The sequence below is a fragment of the Cetorhinus maximus genome, chromosome 25, assembly GCF_964194155.1.
Source record: "Cetorhinus maximus chromosome 25, sCetMax3.hap1.1, whole genome shotgun sequence".
NCBI classification, from domain to species: domain Eukaryota; kingdom Metazoa; phylum Chordata; class Chondrichthyes; order Lamniformes; family Cetorhinidae; genus Cetorhinus; species Cetorhinus maximus.
Window position 1 is genome coordinate 14,505,696 of NC_135903.1, and position 20,857 is coordinate 14,526,552.

The following is a 20,857-nucleotide window of genomic DNA, read 5'->3' on the forward strand; positions in this document are numbered from 1 at the left end:
ATGCCCCTAATATCCAAAAAATTATCAATTTATTTCTTGAATATACTCAGTGACCTGGCCTCCACAGCCTTCTGTGGTAGAGAATTCCACAGGATGACCACCCTCTGAGTGAAGAGATTTTCCCTCATCTTAGTCCTAAACGCCCTGCCCTGTATCCTGAGGCTGTGGCCCCTGGTTCTAGATTCCCCAATCAGGGGAAACATCCTCCCTGCATCCAGTCTGTCTAGCCCTGTTAGAATTTTATACGTTTCAAACAGATCCCCTCTTATTCTTCTAAACTCTAGCGAATACAGGCCCAATCGAACCAATTTCTCTTCATATGGCAGTCTTGCCATCTCCAGTATCAGCCTAGTGAACCTTCCCTGCGCTCCCTCTGTGGCAAGTATATCCTTTCTTAGGTAGGGAGATCAAAAACTGCACGTGATACTGCAGGTGTGGTCTCACCAAGGCTCTGTATAACTGCAGTAAGACATCCCTACTTCTGAACTCAAATCCTCTTGCAATGAAGGCCAACATACCATTTGCCTTCCTAATTGCTTGCTGCACCCGCCTGTTTACTTTCAAAACAAAAACAAAAGTACCTGGAAAAACTCAGCAGGTCTGATGGCATCTGCGGAGAGGAACACAGTTAACATTTCGAGTCCAAATGACCCTTCAACAGAACTAAGTAAAAATAAAAGAGAGGTGAAGTATAAGCTGGTTTAAGGGGGGGTGGGACAAGTAGAGCTGGATAAAGGGCCTATTTACTTTCATTGACTGGTGTACAAGGACACCCAGATCCCTTTGTACATCCACATGTCCCAGTGTTTCAACATTTAAATAATACTCTGCCTCTCTGTTTTTCACACCGAAGTGTATAACTTCACATTTATCCACTTTATACTGCATCTGCCATGTGTTTGCCCACACTCACAACTTGTCTAAATCGCCCTGAAGCCTCCTTGCATCCTCCTCACAACCCCGCCCAGTTTTGTGTCGTCAGCAAACTTGGAAATATTGCATTTGGTTCCTTCATCCAAGTCATTTATATATATCGTGAATATCTGGGGCCCAAGCATTGATCCCTGCGGTCTGGAGAAGATTAGATATAGAGGTGGGAGGGGGTTGACGTACAAGGGCCATGGAGGGATCAGAACACACGTGAAAATTTTGAAATCAATGCTTTGCCAGTCCTGGAGGCAGTATAGGTCAGGGAGTAGAGAGGTGATGGATGAACTGGTCTTGATGCAATGTAGGATATGGCCTCAAACCCGGAAGAATGAAAATGTCAGGAGTCACTAATTTCAGTGACTCCCACAATGTTTTGTGTACACATTTCTCTTCATTACTTTGCCCAGGTATTTAATATTAGTTTCATATTAACAGAAACAAGAGCTTGTGACAGCTCCAGTGGTCAAGCCTGGTGCATTCTGCACTTTAACTAAACAGCCAGTTTCCATTCCATTCTGACATTTTCACTCTTTTCTGGGAAGGTGCTGTCTAAAAAGCCTTGGTAAGTTGCTGCAGTTCATCTTATAGATGGTACACACTGCTGCATCGGTGGTGGAGGGAGAGAATGTTTGTGGAAGGGGTGCCAATCAAGCGGGCTGCTTTGTCCTGGATGGTGTCGAGCTTCTTGAGTGTTGTTGGAGCTGCACTCATCCAGGCAAGTGGAGAGTATTCCATCACACTCCTGACTTGTGCCTTGTAGATGGTGGACAGGCTTGGGGAGTCAGAAGGTGAGTTACTCTCTGCAGAATTCCCAACCTCTGACCTATTCTTGTAGCCACAGTATTTATATGGCTAGTCCAGTTCAGCTTCTGGTCAATGGTAACCCCAGGATGTTGATAGTGGGGGATTCAGTGATGGTAATGCCATTGAACATCAAGGGGCAATGGTTGGATTCCCTGTTGTTGGAGATGGTCATTGCCTGACACTTGTGTGGCGCGAATGTTACTTGCCACTTGTCAGCCCAATCCTGGATATTGTCCAGGTCTTGCTGCATTTGGACATGGACTGTTTCAGTATCTGAGGAGTCACAAATGGTGCTGAACATTGTGCAATCATCAGTGAACATCACCACTTCTGACCTTATGATGAAAGGAAGGTCATTGATGAATCAGCTGAAGATGGTTGGGCCAAGGACACTACCTTGAGGAACTCCTGCAGTGATGTCCTGGAACTGAGATGACTGACCTCCAACAACCACATCTCGCTTTGTGCTAGGTATGACTCCAACCAGTGGAGAGTTTTCCCACTGATTCCCATTGACTCTAGTTTTGCTAGGGCTCCTTGATGCCACACTCAGTCAAATGCTACCTTGATTTCAAGGATAGTCACTCTCACCTCATGTCTTGAGATCAGCTGTTTTGTCCATATTTGGACCAAGGCTGTAATGAGGTCAGGAGCTGAATGGCCCTGTCAGAACCCAAACTGAGGGTCAGTGAGCAGGTTATTGCTCTGTAACGCACACAGCAGAGTTAGCACCAGAGCACAAGGCTCTGTGGAAGATCAAGCAGTCAAATTGGTGCTGATCAAGGGCAGTGACCCTCACACTACAGCTGGCCCACAGGCAACTCTATTGCAGAATATTTACAGTGCAGGAGACCATTCAGCCCATCGAGTCTGCACTGGCTCTCTGAAAGAGCATTCTACCTAGTCCCACTCCCCTGCCTTATCCATGTAACCTTGCACATCCTCTCTTTTCAGATAGCAATCCAATTCCCTTTTAAATACCTTGATCGACCTGCCTCCACAACCCTCTGGATGAAAAAAATTTTCCTCACATCATTTATACTCCTTTAGCCAGTTATTTTGAATCTGTGCCCCCTAGTTCTGGATTCTCTCTTGAGTGGGAACAGTATCTCACTATTTACCCTGTCCGAACACCTCAGGATCTTGAATATCTCCACCAAGTCTCCTCTCATCCTTTTTTTCTCCAAAGAAAACAGTCCCAACCTCTCCATTCTATCCTCATAGCTACAGTTCTTCATCTGGGAATCATTCTTGTGAATCTCAAGTTCAGATGCAAGGTATATTGTAGAATTTCTCAGGCACTCGAATGCCAATTAGCCCTGGATTTCACAGTTACAGCCACTTCTTAACAAAGGCAAGCAACCAAACCATTAATGGAATGAAATTTAATACATAAATACACAAGTAACAGAAACATGAATAAAATTTTACATCAATTGTAAACAGAATGTCAGACAGAGGGCGGGAAGGACACAGAGACAGACCAGGAGAGAGAGAAAGGGTCAAGGGAGAGAGATGGGGAGATCAGGAGGAGAGAAGCACCTGTTTGTGAATTAAATCCTCTTATTGGAAATACTTTGCATAGTCTGTCAGAGTCCTTTAACTTGCTTGACCCTGGGGCGGTTCCATTAATAACACACAGTGCAAGGTATCAGGGCAGGAAGAACAATTCAGCATTCTTCAGAATCCTTTTGCAGTGACAAAGGGGAGTTGGGTGCAGGGAGTGACTTCAACAACAAAACTTTATAAATTCCCTCTTTAATGCTAAAACCTTACTCGGAAACCCTAATCATAAACCCAACTAACATCCTGTCTGACTCCCAAATCCAGTCTAGACTAACACCTTCTCCGACACCCAAATCGAGTCTAGACTAACACCCCACTCTCTGATACCCAAATCCAGTCTAATCTAACACCTCTCTCTCTGACACCCAAACCAATTCTAGATGAATACCCCTCTCTGGCACCCCAAATGCAGTTTAGGCAAATCCTCCCTTGCTGCAATTGTACCTCCAAGACCCTAACCACTGTGTTACCTGGAAGTCCTGTTGCTTAGACACTAATTCTAGTCTTGACTTACACATACCTCAGAGATTCCATTCCAGAATCTTGTTTTAATTGACCCACATGCTCCTCTTAGTGCTAACTGTTCCCAGTTTCACCATGTAATGGCAGTGTTGCAGCAAACTCCCTGGCAATAGGGCTGATGTTCATGGTGTGATCCAACACTGGACCTTCTGTCTCTGAATCTACCACCAGCACCTGTGGAGCAGGGGGTGGGTAACATTGGGCTAATGTCCATTCGCACAAAGGCCAGTCTAAGGCCTCGCCATCTGCTGCCCCCTCTCGATGATATTGGTACATTCCCATGTTACATTTTCACTCCCTGGATGTTACAGCCATTTATAAAATATTACAGTGAGAATTTTAAACAATGTTGATTCATACTTGACAAAAGAAACAGTAAAAAGTAAAAATATATTGCAAGTGATTGTTTATGTCAAAGTGAGGTAAATATTGCAGATATTTTGCATGCACTAGGATAGCGTACAGCATAGCAGTGCATTGATTATAGCTTGGAACCAGGATTCCATTCCCCACTGTAACCGGCAGCAGCAGCAATTCATATATAGATATGGTTTCTACTCACTTTTAGCCTTAATTAGCAGCATTAGATTCCACATGACTGTTAAAAAAATTTGCCAATTAGAAAGATTTTCTCGGATGCGAACACTGGCACACATCTTACTAAAACCATGTGATTTGGTTTTGTAAATTCTTTTTGCCTATTTTTCTATAAGTAATCTTTGTTCACAAATAAGGAATGTTGATCAGTTAGAGACAGTGTATTTAACATTGGACTGTATCCTTAATCAGAGATTTTCTTACAACTGTCGCTTGGCAAAGCGCAAACTCGGCTCCAACTATTCGGTTTTAGTCTCTTCCAGTATCTGCGGAAGGTTTTGGTCCTTCTTCAGGGAGATGGGTTTGGCACTGTTGGCAGGCTCGAGTGGTTTGGCCTCATTAGTGTGATAGCTGCCCTTGTGACGGTAATAATAGAGGAACAGTAGCACCAACAGGGCGAGGATGGTGAACAGGATGACTGCTACAATGGCTACAGCAGAAAAGACAAATTGGATTAGTGGAAAATCAAAGTACATCATCGCAGCCCACTTGGGCTCAGACACCAGCACTGGCCCCAGTGTCTGGCAAAGCAAGTTTGGTTTATGCTCTTTCCCAGAAAATATTCCAAACATATGATTCTTTCTTGACAGTTTAGGACCAGAACATCAAACCTGGAATGACATGCCTGGTTCTGGTCCGGGTCAGTGTTTTCACTCAGGTTCCAGGTCCCGCGATGTAATGGACAGGGGGCATTTTCTCCAGTTGGCAGGAAGCTTCAGCCCAGGCCTTGGCAAAGCAAACAAATGCCTAAAGGCTCCTGGACTTCCTTTCATAGCTTCCCTGAAGATCTCGAAGGTTTTGGTTAATGGATGGTTGGGAGAATGGGTGGGGGCAGAGGTGGCTGCTGCCCAACTGACCCAGCTCAGGAGATTACCCTGTTCTGCCCCTGACTCTCGGCACAAGACCCTATCTGTTCACAGTCCATGCCAAAGGCTGAAGATAGCAAACTGGGGTGGGGGGTGGGGGGCAGAGCGCAGTGAGCTCGGCACACGGTACAGACACAGGATGGGAAATAATCAAAAGCTCACATCAGAGGACAGAGCAATAAGAAAAAATAAAGTTGGACTCTCTGTTCTTGAGAGCAGAAAATGAGAAAGGAAAGGTGATAGAAAGGCTGGGTCTATACTCACCACCAATGATCACTCCTGTCAGGTAATCGTAGCCAAACCGTGGAGTGTCTGAAAAACAGAGTTTGATCCTTTCAGTTGGGTAATCACATCAGGACCCAGGTGGCTCAGTTCCACTTATCCAGCCAATCAGACGATCAGATGGGGCATAAGACGGGCAAAAAGGAGGGGATAGAGGGGTGGGGGAGTGAGGGGTGGGGGGGGTGGGGGGTGCAAGTGGCGGGGAAGCGAGGGGCTGGGAGAGCAAGAGGTGTGGAGAGTGAAGGGTGAGACAGTCAGGGGCAGGGGTAGTGAGGGGCAGGGGTAGTGAGGGGCGGGGAAGTGGGGTGAGGGGCAGGGAAGTGAGGGGTGGGGGAGTGAGGGGCAGCAAGGGGAGGGGGGAGTGAGGGGCAGGGGAGGGAGAGCAAGGGGCTGGGGAGGGGGAGCGAGGGGTGGGGAGGGGAAGCGAGGGGTGGGGAGGGGGAGCGAGGGGAGGGGAAGCGAGGGTGGTAGCGAGGGGCAGGAGGTATGTTATTCTTCTTCATGCTTAAAGGTCCAAAAATCAGTCAGGAACCATCTCTCTGAGCTTCCATTCCTCCCTCACACTGTCCCTCCCCCCACTCTCCTCTGTTACACAACCTCAACCAACTTTCCCTCACCCCATGCACACCAGAAAATGCTCTCATACTCCCCTCCACCCACCCACCCCTCTAACCACACCTCACACTCTCCACCCATGCCCCCCTCTCGCTCTCTCCCTGCCACCCCTTGCCCAGTTTTATCTGAGAAATTGGTGAAAATCCAAATCTCCTTTTCAAAAATAACAAGGCTCTAATTAAATGCAAGTTGTTGGTGCATTAAAAATGAGAATTCAGATTGTGATGATGCTTGCAACATTAAACTGGCAGTAACTTGAGAAAGAATTCATTCATACATTTTGACAAAGTCCCTCCCAACATGCAGTTCCTTCTGTACCTGGATGCAAAGCCCATGGATCTTCCTCCAGAAGGACTGAAGACAGAATTATGGGGAGAGAACCACAGTTTGATTCCACCAACTCCCCCAAAACCTCCACAGTCCGATTGGTGTCCGTTCTCAGTGCCACTTTTAATGGGGCAATTCCATTAAAGCTGACTCCAGCCAGGCACCCTGTAAAACCTGGGGTGTTAAACCGTTGTATCTCTGGGTCCAGAACACCTACCTCTGTCAGGGAATCATCACGGAAACACAATAAATTAGCACAGATAACAGAGGTAGATTTACACACACAGATCACATTGTCCTCTTGCAAGTGACACATCATTGCCAGGTGAACCGGATCAAAATTTTTGAATAGCTGACTAATGAATGCCTATGGATGTTATTGATATGGATTTCCAGAAGGCATTTGATAAAATACCTTACAAGATACTGTTAGCTAAAGTTGAAACTCCTGGAATTGAAAGTAAACTAATGATCTGATCAGGAAATTAGCTGAATGACAAGAGACAGAGAGTAGGGACAATGGGTGGGTACTCTAACTGGCAGGATGTGCCTAGTAGTGTCCCACAAGGCAATATTTCTGGATTTAGTGAATGGGCAAAACTGCAGTGAATGAATTTCAATGTAGGCAAACATGAGGTTATCCATTTTGGGACTTTCTAAATGGTAAAAAGCTAAAAACAGTGAAGGTCCAAAGAGACTTAGGAAGATCCAGGTATACAGATCATTAAAATCTCAGGAACAGATACAGAAAATAATCCAAAAGGCTAATGGAATGCTGTTCTTTACATCTCAAGGGCTAAAATACAAGGGGGTGAAGTCACACTTCAGCTATGCAAAGTCCTTGTTAGATCACGCACTGAGTACTGTGAACAGTTCTGGGCATCACACTTTAGGAAGGTTATATTAGGCAGTGAAGGGTGGATTTACCAGAATGATACCCTGATTCCAAGGAACATAGGAAATAGGAGCAGGAGTACGCCATTCAGCTGTTCAAGCCTGCTCCGCCATTCAATTCAATCATGGCTGATCTTCCACCTAAGCAACATTTTCCCACACTATCCCCATGTCCCTAGATGTCATTAGTCTCCAGAAATCTATCGATTTCTGTGTTAACCATGCTCAATGATTGAGCTTCCACAGTCCTCTGGGTAGAGAATTATAAAGATTCACCACCCTCTGAGTGAAGAAATTCCTCCTCATCTCAGTCCTAAATGGCCCACCCCCTTATTCTGAGACTGTGTCCCCTGGTTCTAGACTCCCCAGCCAAGGGAAACATCCTTCCTGCATCTACCCTGTCGAGCCCGCTAAGAATTTTGTACACTTCAAAGAGATCACTTCTCATTCTTCTAAACTCTGGAGAATACAAGCCCAGGGCCCTCGATCGAACCTCGTGGGACAGTCCCACTATCTCAGGAAAGAATTACATTACGAGAAGAGATTACATAAACTAGGCTTGTACTCCTCGAAATTTACAAGGTTAAGGGGTGATTTGATCAAAGTTTTCAAGATATAAGAGGGAACAGATAGGGCAGATAGAGAGAAACTATTTCTATTGGATGGAAATCTAGGACTTGGGAGCTGAGTCCAAAAATTAAAGCCAGACTTTTTAGGAGTGAAATGAGGAAACACTTCCACTTCTAACAGTGGTACAAGTGTGAAATTTTCTTTCTTAAATGGCAATTGTTGCTAAATCAATTGTAAATTTCAAATCTGATATTGAGGGATTTTTATTAACTGAAGGTATTACAGGATATGGGACAAAGGTGGGTAGGAGGAGTTAGGTTACAGATCAACCACAATCTCATTCAATTGCGAAACAGGCTTGAGGGGCTGAATGGCCTTCTTCTGTTCCTCATTATTTAATCTGTTCCCTTTTCTAATTTTCTGTTTCTCCTGTTCACAATTTATTCCATGAATTATCTTCCCCTCTTCGCGTATTCCACTTATTTATGAACTGTTCGGTGGGACAAACTTCCAACTGACCCAAAGCTGGCTCCCATTCTCCTACTTAGAGTTCTCACCGTCCAATAAGACTCTCTTCAATAGTACAACAGCAGGGCAGCACTCCTTCTGCCAGTGCAATGTGTCTTCCATCTTGCCCCTCTTCCAGTTCAGCACTCCCTCAGTCCTGACCCTCCGACGTTGCAGAGCTCCCTCAGTCCTGTCACTCAGACAGTGCAGAGCTCCCTCAGTCCTGTCACTCAGACAGTGCAGAGCTCCCTCAGTCCTGTCACTCAGACAGTGCAGAGCTCCCTCAGCACTGTGTCCCTGACAATGCAGCACTGCACTTGCTGGCAACCTAGATGCTGCGTCCCAGTATTGGAGTGTGACAGGATTTTGATCAGAGGTGTAAGGTTTATTGACTGTATCATATTAATGAGCAAGAGCAATTTAAACATTTATATAAATGCAAAATCCAAAAGGAGCTGCTTGCAAGAGTCACACACAGTCCCAGTTCAGTGAGAGCTTCGAAAGAAATAAAGAAGGAGCAGAGAAACTGCAGAAAATTATAACCCTTACCCATCACTCGTCCCAGGAAGAGAGACCTAGGAGAATCAAAATTCTTATCTCCCCACAGAGAAATCCGGTCTCTGACAATCGGATACTCATCCACCTGAAGGAAGAGCAGATTAGAGAAAAAGTTAAAAACATGTTTTACTGTAACAGCCAGAAATTACCATGCCCAAACACCAAGGGAACTCAGTACCATGGGTGGAGGGGCATGTCTGTGGGGTGGGAGGGGGAAAGGAGTGTCTGTGGGTCAGGGAGTGGAGGGGATGGTGCAGGATGGGGGGTTGCAGGAGCAGAGAGAAGGGGGAGCGGAGTGTCCATGGGAACGGGGGGAAGGGAAGGGGTAGGGGGCTAAGGGAATATCCATAGTGGGGGTATGAGGGGAGTGTCCATGGGGCCGGGAAGGAAGTGTCCTTGGAAGGGGTGGGTAAAGTAGAAAGTCCTTGGGAGAAAAGGTGTGTCCATTCTGTGTGGGGGTGCGGTGGTGGTGTGGTAAGGAGGGGCGTGTCTGTGGGGCGGGAAGGGAAGTGTCCATGGGGGTGGTGGAGGGGGTAAGGGGTGACCATGGTTTGGGGGGGAATGGGGTGAGGATGGGAATGTCCGTGGGGGTGTTTGGGGGAGTGGGGTTGTATGATTCAAGCCATTGACTAGCATGCAAGTAGTCCTGTGTTATAGCCTCACCAGGTTGACAACTCAGTTTTAGATATGCCTGGTGCTGCTCCTGTATGCCCTCCTGCACTCTTCATTGAACCAGGGTTGATCCTCTGGCTTGATGCTATTAGTTGAATGAGAGATATGCTAGGCCATGAGGTTACAGATTGTGTTCGAGTACAATTCTGTTGCTGCTGATGGCCCACAGCACCTCATGGATGTCCAGTTTTGAGCTGCTAGATCTGTTATGAATCTACCCTGTTTAACATGCTGGTAACACCACACAACATAATGGAGAGTGTCTTCAGTGCAAAGACGAGACTTGGTCTCCAAAAGGACTGTGTGGTGGTCACTCCAACTAATACTGTCAATGGATCTGGTGCGAACAAAGTATTGCAATTTGTACATGTTGATTCTCTCACTTCCTGGTGCAAGTCTAGTTGGCAGCGAGTTTGCAGCTCAGTTCAATGATCCAGTCTCTGCTTGGTGACATGCAACCTTATTCCAGCCTGTTGTGATGGGGCCTGTGTTCGCTCCGAGTACGGTACCTGTGTATAGATGTCACGGTCTTGTCTGGTGATGTTGACCCAATGAGCTTTGCCATCTGCCACGTTCTCCTTTACCAGGATCCTAGTGTAGGGATTGGCAAAGGAGCCAAGCTGGTACCGAAGCACCAAACTGCCTGTGGGGGGAAAAGCCAACAACCTCATTGCAAAGATTTCCAAATTTAATATGTTTTGTTCTTGAATTGTCCAGCTACATAGAACAAAAATAACAAGGGGAGAGAAGCAGCCAAGGCAAGATCTTCACCCAGAGCCCACCAATCCAAAGACATCCAACAATCTCCGGAGCTCAGGACATATGAATTAGGAGCAGGAGTAGGTCATTCAGCCCCTCAATCCTGCTCCGCCATTCAATATGATCACGGCTGATCTGTTAGTGTTTCGAATTCCACATTCCCATCTACCCTCAATAATTTTTGATTCCCTTACCTAACAAGAATCTGTCTGCTATTGACTTAAAAATGTTCAGTGACCCCGCCTCCACCGCCTTCTGAGGCAGAGTTTCAAAGTTGCACAACCCTCTGAGAAAAAAAAATTTCCCCTCATCTCTGTCCTAAAAGGGCGACCCCTAATTTTAAAACAGTGCCCCCTAGTTCTGGACTCACCCACAAGGGGAAACATCCTTTCTACCTCCACCTTGTCAAGGCCGTTCAGGATCTTATACACTTCAATCAAATCACCCCTCACTCTTCTAAACCTCAGTGGAAACAAGCCCAGTCTGTCCAGCCTTTCCTCATAAGACAACCCACTCATTCCAGGTATCAATCCAGTAAACCGCCTCTGAACCGCCTCCAACACATTTACATCCTTCCTTAAATAAGGAGACCTAAACTGCACACAGTATTTGAGATGTGGTCTCACCATTGCCCTGTATAACTAAAGTATAACATCCTTACTTATATGTTCAATTCCTCTCGTAATAAAGGATAGCATTCCATTAGCTTCCTGAATTACTTGCTGTACCTGCATACTAACTTTTTGTGACTAATGCACGAGAACACCTAGATCCCCCTGCATCTCAGAATTCTGCAGTTGTTCTCTGTTTAAGTAATACTTTGCTTTTTTATTCTTCCTGCCAAAGTGAACAACTTCACATTTTCCCACAATATACTCCATCCGCCAGATTTTTGCCAACTCACTCAATTATCTATATCTGTTTGAAAACTCCTTATGTCTTCTTCACAACATACTTTCCTACCTACCTTTGTGTCATCTGTAAATTTAGTTACATGCCTTCACTCCCCTCATTTAAGTCATTGATGTAAATTGTAAAAAGTTGAGGTCCCAGCACAGACCCCTGTGGGACGCCACTCGTCACATCCTGCCAATCAGACAAAGACCCATTTATGCATACTCTCTGTTTTCTGCCAGACAGCCAATCCCCTATCCAGGCTAACATGTTACCCCATAGACCATGAGCTTTTATTTTCGGCAATAACCTTTGATTTGGCACCTTATCAAATGCCTTCTAGAAATCCAAGTACAGCACATCTACAGACTCCCCTTTATCCACAGTGCATGTTACTCCTTCAAAGGACTCCAATAAATTGGTTAAACATGATTTCCCTTTCACAAAACCATACTGACTCTTCCCAATTACCTTGATTTTTCTAATTGCCCAGCTATAACCTCCTTAATGATCGACTCTAATTCCTTCCCCATGATAGATTTCAAGCTAATTGGCCTATAGTTTCCTGTTTTCTGCCTTCCTCCCTTCTTAATATAATCCTTCATTGGGTTACATTTGCTACTTTCCAGTCTGATGGAATCTTTCCAGAATCTAGGGAATTCTGGAAAATTAATGCCAATGCAGCAACTACCTGATTAGCCACCTTTTTTAAGACCCTAGGGTGAAGTCAATCCGGACCCAGAGACTTGTCAGCCCACAGCTCCATCAGTTTGCTCAGTACCACTTCCCTAATGATTGTAATTGCACCAAGTTCCTCCCTCCCCATTACCTCCTGATTTACAGCAATTACTGGAATGTTTTTGTATCCTCTATAGTGAAGACAGAAGCAAAATATTTGTTCATTTCATCTGTCATTTCCTTATTATCTATTAATTCCCCGTTCTCACTCTCAACACTCACTTTACCTATTCTTTTCCTGTTTAAATACCTATAGAAACTCTTGCTATCCATTTTTGTATTTCCAGCTTGCTTCTTCTCATACTCTAATTTCTTTCTCCTGATTAACCTTTTAGTCATTCTCTGCCGTTCTTTATATTCTGACCAGTCACCTGACCTGCCACTCATCTTTGTGTAGTTATATGCTTTTTCCTTAAGTCTGATGCTTTCTCTAACTTCTTTAGTTAACCACAGATGGTGGATCCACCCTTTAGAATTTTTCTTTATAGTAGGAATATACCTAATCTGAGTATTCTGAAATATCCCCTTAAATGTCTGGCATTGCTTCTCTATTGATCTAACCTCTGGCCTAGTTTCCCAGTTCACTTCAGCTAGCTCAGCTTTTATCCCTGCATAGTTGTCCTTATTTAAGTTTAAAATACTAGTCTTAGACCCACTCTTCTCCCTTTAAAACTGGATGTAAAATTTGATCATATTGTGGTCGCTGCAACCGAGGGGTGCCTGTACTCTGAGGTCATTAATTAATCCTGTCACATTACACAATACCAAGGGAAAAATTTTCCCCCCGTTGGGGGAGAGGTGCAGGAGCAGGTGCAGGTGGGCGCACCTCCGATCGGCGCCCCCAGTGGGGGCGTGCCGACATTTTACATGGGCGGGCCAATTAAGGCTCGCCCAGCATGATGTCCACCAGGAAGCGCTATGCGCTCCCTGTGCGGGCGGGGAGGGGATTCCCTCAGCCGGGAGTGTGTTCTTTTGCGCATGTATGCACGCAAAAGAGTGCACAGATCTCCCTGGGGCTAAGTGCTGCCTCAGGGAGATCAGCACGGAATTAAAAGTTTTAATAGAAATGATCAAAAAATTTCCCTGACACTGTCACATGAGTTGGGACATGTCCATAACTTTTATTGAAAGATTTGCTAAAAATTTAACCACCCTCATGACACCTCATCCCGCCCGTGGATGAGGTTTCATGTTTTTTCTGAAGCCCACCTGGACTCCCGGCCTGCCCACCAACCTTAAGGTTGAATTGGCACGTCCATTAATGACCTTAATTAGTTTTTCAAAGGCCTCAATAGGCTGTTGATAGGTCGGTGGGTGCACAGCTGACTCAGCTGCATCCCCGCCAACCTGAAAATGGAAATGACGCGGGGTGATGTCAGGAGTTCCACCCGACGTCATCCCGCCTCATTTTACACGTTAGCGAGCGGGCGGGCCCTGTCCCCCACTCATCGACCAGAAGATCCTGCCCCAAGTCTAACATAACCTGCTTTCTGGTTGGTTCCAGAATGTGCTGTTCTGAGAAACTATCTCGAAAGCATTCTATGAACTCCTCATCCAGGCTACTACTGCCAATCTGATTTTTCCAGTTTATACGTAGATTAAAATCACCTGTGATTATTGCTGCCCTTTGTTGTGATCTCCAGCTGAGGTTGCCCCAGACAAGCCTGATCCCAGGGTGGAACCCAGCTTGATAGATCCCAACTTTTAATTTGTTTGTTTAGATACGTGGAGAGTAGCCACTGAACAGAGTCACCAGAGTCAGCTAATGAAGTTTTAACAAAAGAATAAAACATTTATTAAACAAGAAAAGTATAAAAATACTCCTTCACCCACAACCATATCTTTACAGATATATACAGATTTTTAAGGATAACACAGGTACTAAACTATCTTATCCTCTAATGTTCACAGTAAGTACAGTCCATGTAAACCAATTGGCAACCTGTGGTCAGATACACCACATTCTGAAACCAAGTGTCAGATGCCACTTCAAACAGATGTTATGGATCTCTCCTCAACTTCCCCCAGATGCTTGTCACACCATGAGCCAACCGGCCTCACTGCACTCTGTCTTTCACATGAGGGTTTCCAATCTCTACTTTCCAAGAATTCACCTTGGAATCTTCTCCCAAACTGATGCTTTCTCTCAGACACCTTCTGCAATGGTTCACCTCCAGGGTTTTGAACTTTCCTTCTGATGTTTCTCTTCCCTGGGTCACCACATGCACTCAAGCTGTCTTCCACGCGCTCTCTCTCACCGATTCAGCCATCAACAGTACATCACTGTTTCACATGCCCAGAGCAAAGAGTTACAGACCTTCAGCCGTCTCTTTGGACCTTCTTGCCTCCTGCAAGCTGTTCTCACTTTAAATCTGCTTTCAGCGGCTTTTGTCTCTTTAAATCTGAAGCTTGGAGCCTTTCTCTCTGCCCTTCACTCTTAACTTCATTAACAGGGCCTTTTCCAGATTCCTGTCCTTCCTTTGACTAGAAGGTCTGCTTGGGACTTTCTCCTGTTCCACTCCCCTGGATTTTGGGATCTTTTCTTTAGCTTGAGAGTTGCTATCTGTCCCTTTTGCTCCAGTCTCTCTCTCTGGCAGCTACTTTCAACCAATTTTAGCTTGGAACTGGCTATCTGCCCCTTTTAGGCTGCTTCTGCCTGGCAGCTGCCTTCAAAACTGCTGTTTCTTTAGTTTTTGTGGGTGTTTGTGGATGGTAGTTGCCTCTCCGGACCCCTGTTGCTAGGCAACAGCACTGTTTTTTTCTACTCTTGTTTGTTTAACTTAGCTGCAACAGTTGTAAAACTCTCAGTAAAAATGCAGGCACCTTTTAAAGTGAAACTAAAACTTAATTCGACCTTTCTTAACACACAAATATAGAAATACAAATCAAACTTAAACATTAAAGCTAAAACTCATTCCTAACACCTACAAATACAAATATAACTTAGTTGTGGTTACTGTTAGGGGGCCTGTAGACCACTCCCACCAGTGACTTCTTTCCCCTACTATTCCTCATCGCCATCCAAACCGATTCTGCATCCTGATCTCCTGAACCACAACGTAGGACAAAGTATACAAGAACAAGTATTGGATGCTTGTGATAAAGGGTGTTGGAAATAGAAATAGTTTAACTAAGTTAAAGTTAACTAAGTACTGGCACCAATACTGGGGAAAGTGGGGGCTGTACTGTTGGGACAGTCTACGCCTGAACCGTGCTGGGACCAGTGTTCTTGCGAACCACATAACAAGGGAAGTAGAGAGGGTTTTAAACTAAATAGTGGGGCAAGGGATCAAATATGGGAAGATGTGATATATCAAAGAGTAGAGACCGGGTGAGAGAGGAACATAGTAAGATGGGAAATGAGGGTCGGGGGATGGCAGGAAGGGACAGAGAGAAAAAATTCTAAGAATGCACCAAGAATCAAGACTAGATGTTACAAAGATAGCAAAAAGACAAAACTAAAGGCTCTGTATCTGAATGCGTGTAGCATTCATAACAAAGTAAGTGAATTGAAAGCGCACATTGAAGTAAATAAATATGATCTGCTAGCCATTACGGAGACGTGGCTGCTGAATGACAAGAATTGCTTCCTGAATATTAAGGGACATTCAGCAAGAATAGGAAACTAGGTAAAGGTGGAGGGGTAGCACTGTTAACCCAGGATGGCATTTGTGCAATAGTTAGAGGTTCCTCGAGCCGCAAACACTTACTGCAGACGTGTTTGCTGTGGATCACAATGTTATCCAGGAGCTCCCATATGCTGCAGCCTTGACACATCACCTGTCCTTCCACCCTTAATGCGTTATAAATAATTACTTAATTATATTATTCACTTATTTACGTTGCTTTTGTATATATTTTATTAACTTTACCACCAATTAGTGTACTATTTAAAGCCTTAGGGATAGAATGGAACTTACCCATTTACCAGATACTCATCAAACAGCTTTCCCTGTAGTAGAGTAAAAACCAATTTCTATGGGGTGAGAAAGATACAAAGAGGAAACGAACAACTCCTTCCCCAAACTCCCCGTCTCACCAAGCTCCAAGTCTGCACTATTTCCTCAGCTCCACTCCATTTCCAAAGACTAACAACCTCAGAGAAAAAGATTCTCCTTGTCTCTATATTAAATGGGTGATCGCTTATTTTTAAACTGTGTCCCCTAGTTCTAGTCTCCCCCATAAGGAGAAACATCCTCCCGGCATCCACCCTATCAAGTCCTGTCAGAATCATGATTCAATAAGATCATCGCTCATTCTTCTAAACTCCAATGGGCACAGAGATAAAAACAAAAAGCTAAAAGCTACTGCGGATGCTGGAAATCCAAAACAAAAACAGAATTACCTGGAAAAACTCAGCAGGTCTGGCAGCATCGGTGGAGAAGAAATCAGTTAACGTTTCGAGCCTTCATGGCCCTTTGGCAGAACTGAAGCATAGTTAGGAGAAAGGAGAAATATAAGCTGGTTTAAGGTTGGGGGGTGGCGGGGGGGGAAGAGAGAAGTTGAGGGTGTGGTGATTGTGGAGATAAGCAAGCCGTGATAGGAGCAGATAATCAAAAGATGTCACAGACAAAAGGATCAAGAGACAAAGATGTCACTTTTCTTAGACAAATATCACCACCTTCAACACCTCTTTGATCCTTTTATCTGTGACATCTTTTGATTATCTGCTCCTATCACGGCTTGCTTATCTCCACAATCACCACACCCTCAACTTCTCTCTTCCCCCCCCGCCCCCCGCTCCCACCTTAAACCAGCTTATATTTCTCCTTTCTCCTAACTATGCTTCAGTTCTGCCGAAGGGCCATGAAGGCTCAAAACGTTAACTGATTTCTTCTCCACCGATGCTGCCAGACCTGCTGAGTTTTTCCAGGTAATTCTGTTTTTGTTTCCAATGGGCACAGGCCCAACCTGTCCAACCTTTCCTCATATCCCAGGAATCAGTCGAGTGAACCTTCTCTGAACTGCTTCTAGTGCAATTATATCCAAAGCTGTACTCAGTACTCCAATGCCTTGTACAACTGTAGCAAAACGTCCCCACTTTTATATTCCATTCCCCTTGCAATAAATAATCTGTTCGCCTTCCTAATGACTTGCTGTACCTGCATACTAACTTTTTTGTGATTCATGTATCAGAAATGGCAGCTGGAATTTAGGGCTGGCAGGGAAAGTACCCAATTCTTTAATTGAGCCACATTCTATCATTGCCAGTTGGCTCGAGAGAAGGAAGTATAGGTGTAAACCTGTCACTAGAGTCAGACTGGTGGTATAAACTGACGTGATTAGTCACTTTTTCACTGTGACCAATTTTCCTTCATGACAATTGAATGGACAAAGGAAATCAGGAAAGACAGAATTCACTAAAATGTGTTAATTCACCTGATAATAATGCAGTGTTAACGTGAGTACATGTATCAACATGCATGTCTGGTTGTTGAAACTTGGGTGTATAATTGAGTTAATAGTGTATGTGTGTTAATTTGTGTGCAGCTACATTGACATGTTGATGTGTTGGTGTAGGTGTGTGCTTACCATCATGTTTGATAATCACTGCAAGGTAATCTCTGGAGTAGGAGCTGATGTACATGAGAACACTTGGTGGTTGCGATGTTTTGAAACTGAAGACAATCTCCTCACTGGTTGAGTTAAAACCATGACTCAGTGGAACCATCATATTCGCAAAGGCTCTTGCTGCTGCTGTGAACGGTGATTGGAAACCATAACGCACATAGGTTCCAGGCTCAAAATACCCACCAATAACTGGAAACAAACAGATCATAGTCACAGTCAGAAGGAATAGCATTGATATTCACAGCACTCACTGCTTACAATTGACCAATTGTGAAGGGATGTTTTTCAGTCTGGAAGAAGTGGTACATTGGAGGAGGATGTACATTGGGGGAGGGTGTACACTGGAGGAGGGTGTACATTGAAGGAAGGTCTACATTGGAGGGAGGGTATACATTGGAGGAAAGTGTACATTGGAAGGAGGGTGTACACTGGGGGAAGGTGTACACTGGAGGAAGGTGTACATTGGAGGAGGGTGTACATTGAAGGAAGGTGTGCATTGGAGGGAGGGTGTACATTGGAGGAGGGTGTACATTGAAGGAAGGTGTGCATTGGAGGGAGGGTGTACATTGGAGGAGGGTGTACATTAGTTTTTCCCAAGGTTTGCAATTAGGACGACAGCTTGGACTTCAGGTATCCCAGAATTTTGTTTGAGCCCACATACAATCCAGCATAGTGCAGCAAGAGTCAGTGTTATGGCCCAATAGTTAATGGTAAATCTATGGCCATGATTTTAATGGCCTTTGTCAAGTATAAGTGCCTCTAACGTATTTGAGCAGGAGAAGATAGAAAAAGACGCCAGATGTTTCAAGCAGGTTTTTGAGGGTGGGCAAAAATATGTTTCAGATCCAGGAATCAGATTCTCTGCCAACTCACCCCACCCCCCCAACATACACACACACACACACACACACACAGGCACGCACGCACGCATGCATACACACAATGCACACACCCCCACACATGCACACACACGCACACGCAGACACACACCCCCATACACACACATGCACACTCCCTACACACATACACCCCCATATGCACACGCATGCACACACACACACATGCAAACACACACACCCCCCATGCACACACACACACACACCCAAACACACACACACCCATGCATACGCGCACATGCACACACAACCTCCCCACACACGCACAGTGTAATCAGCCCCTCTGCGTGGACACACAGGGCAGAATATTATGGGGGAGGTGGAGAGTGCAGGCGGGTGGAGGGGAGGTGGATGGCTCATCCGCCCAGAACAAAAACACACTCCACGCCATCCACAATGCGCTGCAGGTGGGCTAAGCTTGTGAGTGTGGGGCTTCTGCCTCTAATCAGGTTGGCCGTCAGCTCCAGCAGCCCTCGCAGCACTAGGAGGGCACCCACCTTCCTTCATGCCCTTTGAAAATGTTTTTTTAAAAAAAGCAGCCTGCTCACTGCAGCTGCACTGCCCATGCCAACCTTGTTATGCCGTGGGCGGTGTATTATTGCGGGCAATAGGCTTGTTAACAATTGGCCCTTGATTATTTATTTAAATATGGCGTGCGGGCTGCCCACTCCCTGTACTATGGGGGTGAGGGGAAGGTGGTGGGGTGGGTGGCCATTTTACATGCCCCCACCCACCAAAAGCACACCCAGTGGGGGCATGTAAAATGCAGCCCCCTTCTCCACACACACACGCACACATGCACGCACACAGAGTGCAGTCGGCCCCTCCATAGACACACACACGTGGTAAGGTTGTTTGATGTCTCACTAAGAGATCTGGAGGGTTTTATGGCTAAACATAAACCATTTATTGGACATCTTCTTCTTGGCATTTCTTCGCGAAGATGTTTTGAAAGGTTGTATTTTCCCATCATTTGAAGGCCTGTTGGTCAGCCCTACCCGTGACTAGCAGATTCTCCCACAGCGGGTGCAGGTGAAGGTATAGTTAGTGCTGGGGCAATTGGATCTATCCTTCTCCTCCTTTTCTCTTTAATGCTGGCTCTTTGCTCAGTCTCAAAGGTGTCTGTAGCACTCCCGATCTGGCACCTCTAGGCATCATGGTCCATGGCCTGTGCTTCCTACTGGCGATGGTCGAAGTGGCACACAGAGAGCGAATTCTTCAGGGATTCCTTGAAATGTTTGTGCGGGGGCCCTCTGTCCCATTTACCAGTGGTCAGCTCTCCGTCCAACACAATCTTGGTACCCCTGTTTGCTCTGAAACCACACTGGCTCTCTGGGAGGTTTCTTTCCGCGATGGTGGGCATGAGTCTGTTCCGAAGTATTCGCGCCAGGATCTTCCCAGCGATGGAAAGGAGGGTGATCTCTCGCTAGTTGGAGCAATCTGACTTTTCTCGTCTGAATATTGTACAAGGTGATAACGGCAGCATGAAGATCCTGTGGAATCTGCCCTGTTGCCAGCAGGCCATGAATAACTCATGGAGCTTGGTATTTAGGGCAGGGACACCATGTTTCAAGGTGGAATTCCATCGACTCGGGGGCTTTGTTGCTCTTCATTTGGGTGATGACGGTCACAGTTTCCTCCAGAGTTGGGCTCTCATTCAGTTCTTCTTTGACCGCCTGTTGTTCAACGTGGTTGATGGCAGCATCATGCGCTGTGCACCTGGTGCTGAAGTGTGTTTCAAAGTGCTCCGACCAGCGATCCTGACTCCCTGTCGATGTGTAGAGTCTTGCCATCAGCGCACCTCAGGGGGTTTTGGGTTTGATATGTTGGTCCATAGGCAAATTTTAGTGCTTCGTAGAAGCTTCTTATGTCGCCAGTATCAGCGCACAGTTGAGTTTTTTTTAGCAAGCGCAATCCACCAGTCATTTTGGATGTTCCTCAGTCTACGCTGAGGGTGCTGTGTGTTTGACTATAAGCTGTCTTTTTCTCTTAGCCAGCTGAGCCAGGTGAGCTGACCTTTTTATTGCTAGCACATCTTGGATTTTCTTGTCATTTTCATCAAACTAATCCTTATTCTTGGTGCTGGTCTGGTGATGTTATTGGAAGTATCCAGTACTGCAGCTTTGATATACTCCCAGAGTTCTTCTGGAGTGGAATCAGCAGTGAGGTCAGGATGTTCCAGTCTGCTCTGTAAGGTTGCTTGTTATCTATCTCTGCAAGGTGAGGTTTGCAGGTTGCTAACTCTTTGATGGGCTGTCTCTTGGTCTGTTCTTGGGCTTAGGCCTGAAA

At 45.5% G+C, this 20,857-nt stretch overlaps 1 protein-coding gene across 2 annotated transcripts in view; it reads right to left on the reverse strand.

Moving 5' to 3' along the window:
* Window positions 1-3,104: 3,104 nt before the first annotated feature.
* Window positions 3,105-20,857, reverse strand: part of cntnap1 (contactin associated protein 1) — a 60,755-nt gene continuing 43,002 nt past the window's right edge. For both annotated transcript variants that reach the window (XM_078529520.1, XM_078529519.1), the window contains 6 exons: window positions 17,634-17,861; window positions 10,220-10,353; window positions 9,030-9,123; window positions 6,501-6,728; window positions 5,550-5,597; window positions 3,105-4,849 (listed from right to left, as the gene is read on the reverse strand). In XM_078529520.1, coding sequence (XP_078385646.1) covers window positions 4,659-4,849; window positions 5,550-5,597; window positions 6,501-6,728; window positions 9,030-9,123; window positions 10,220-10,353; window positions 17,634-17,861 — 923 coding nt within the window. In that variant the 3' untranslated portion in view covers window positions 3,105-4,658. The remainder of the gene's footprint in view (window positions 4,850-5,549; window positions 5,598-6,500; window positions 6,729-9,029; window positions 9,124-10,219; window positions 10,354-17,633; window positions 17,862-20,857) is intronic.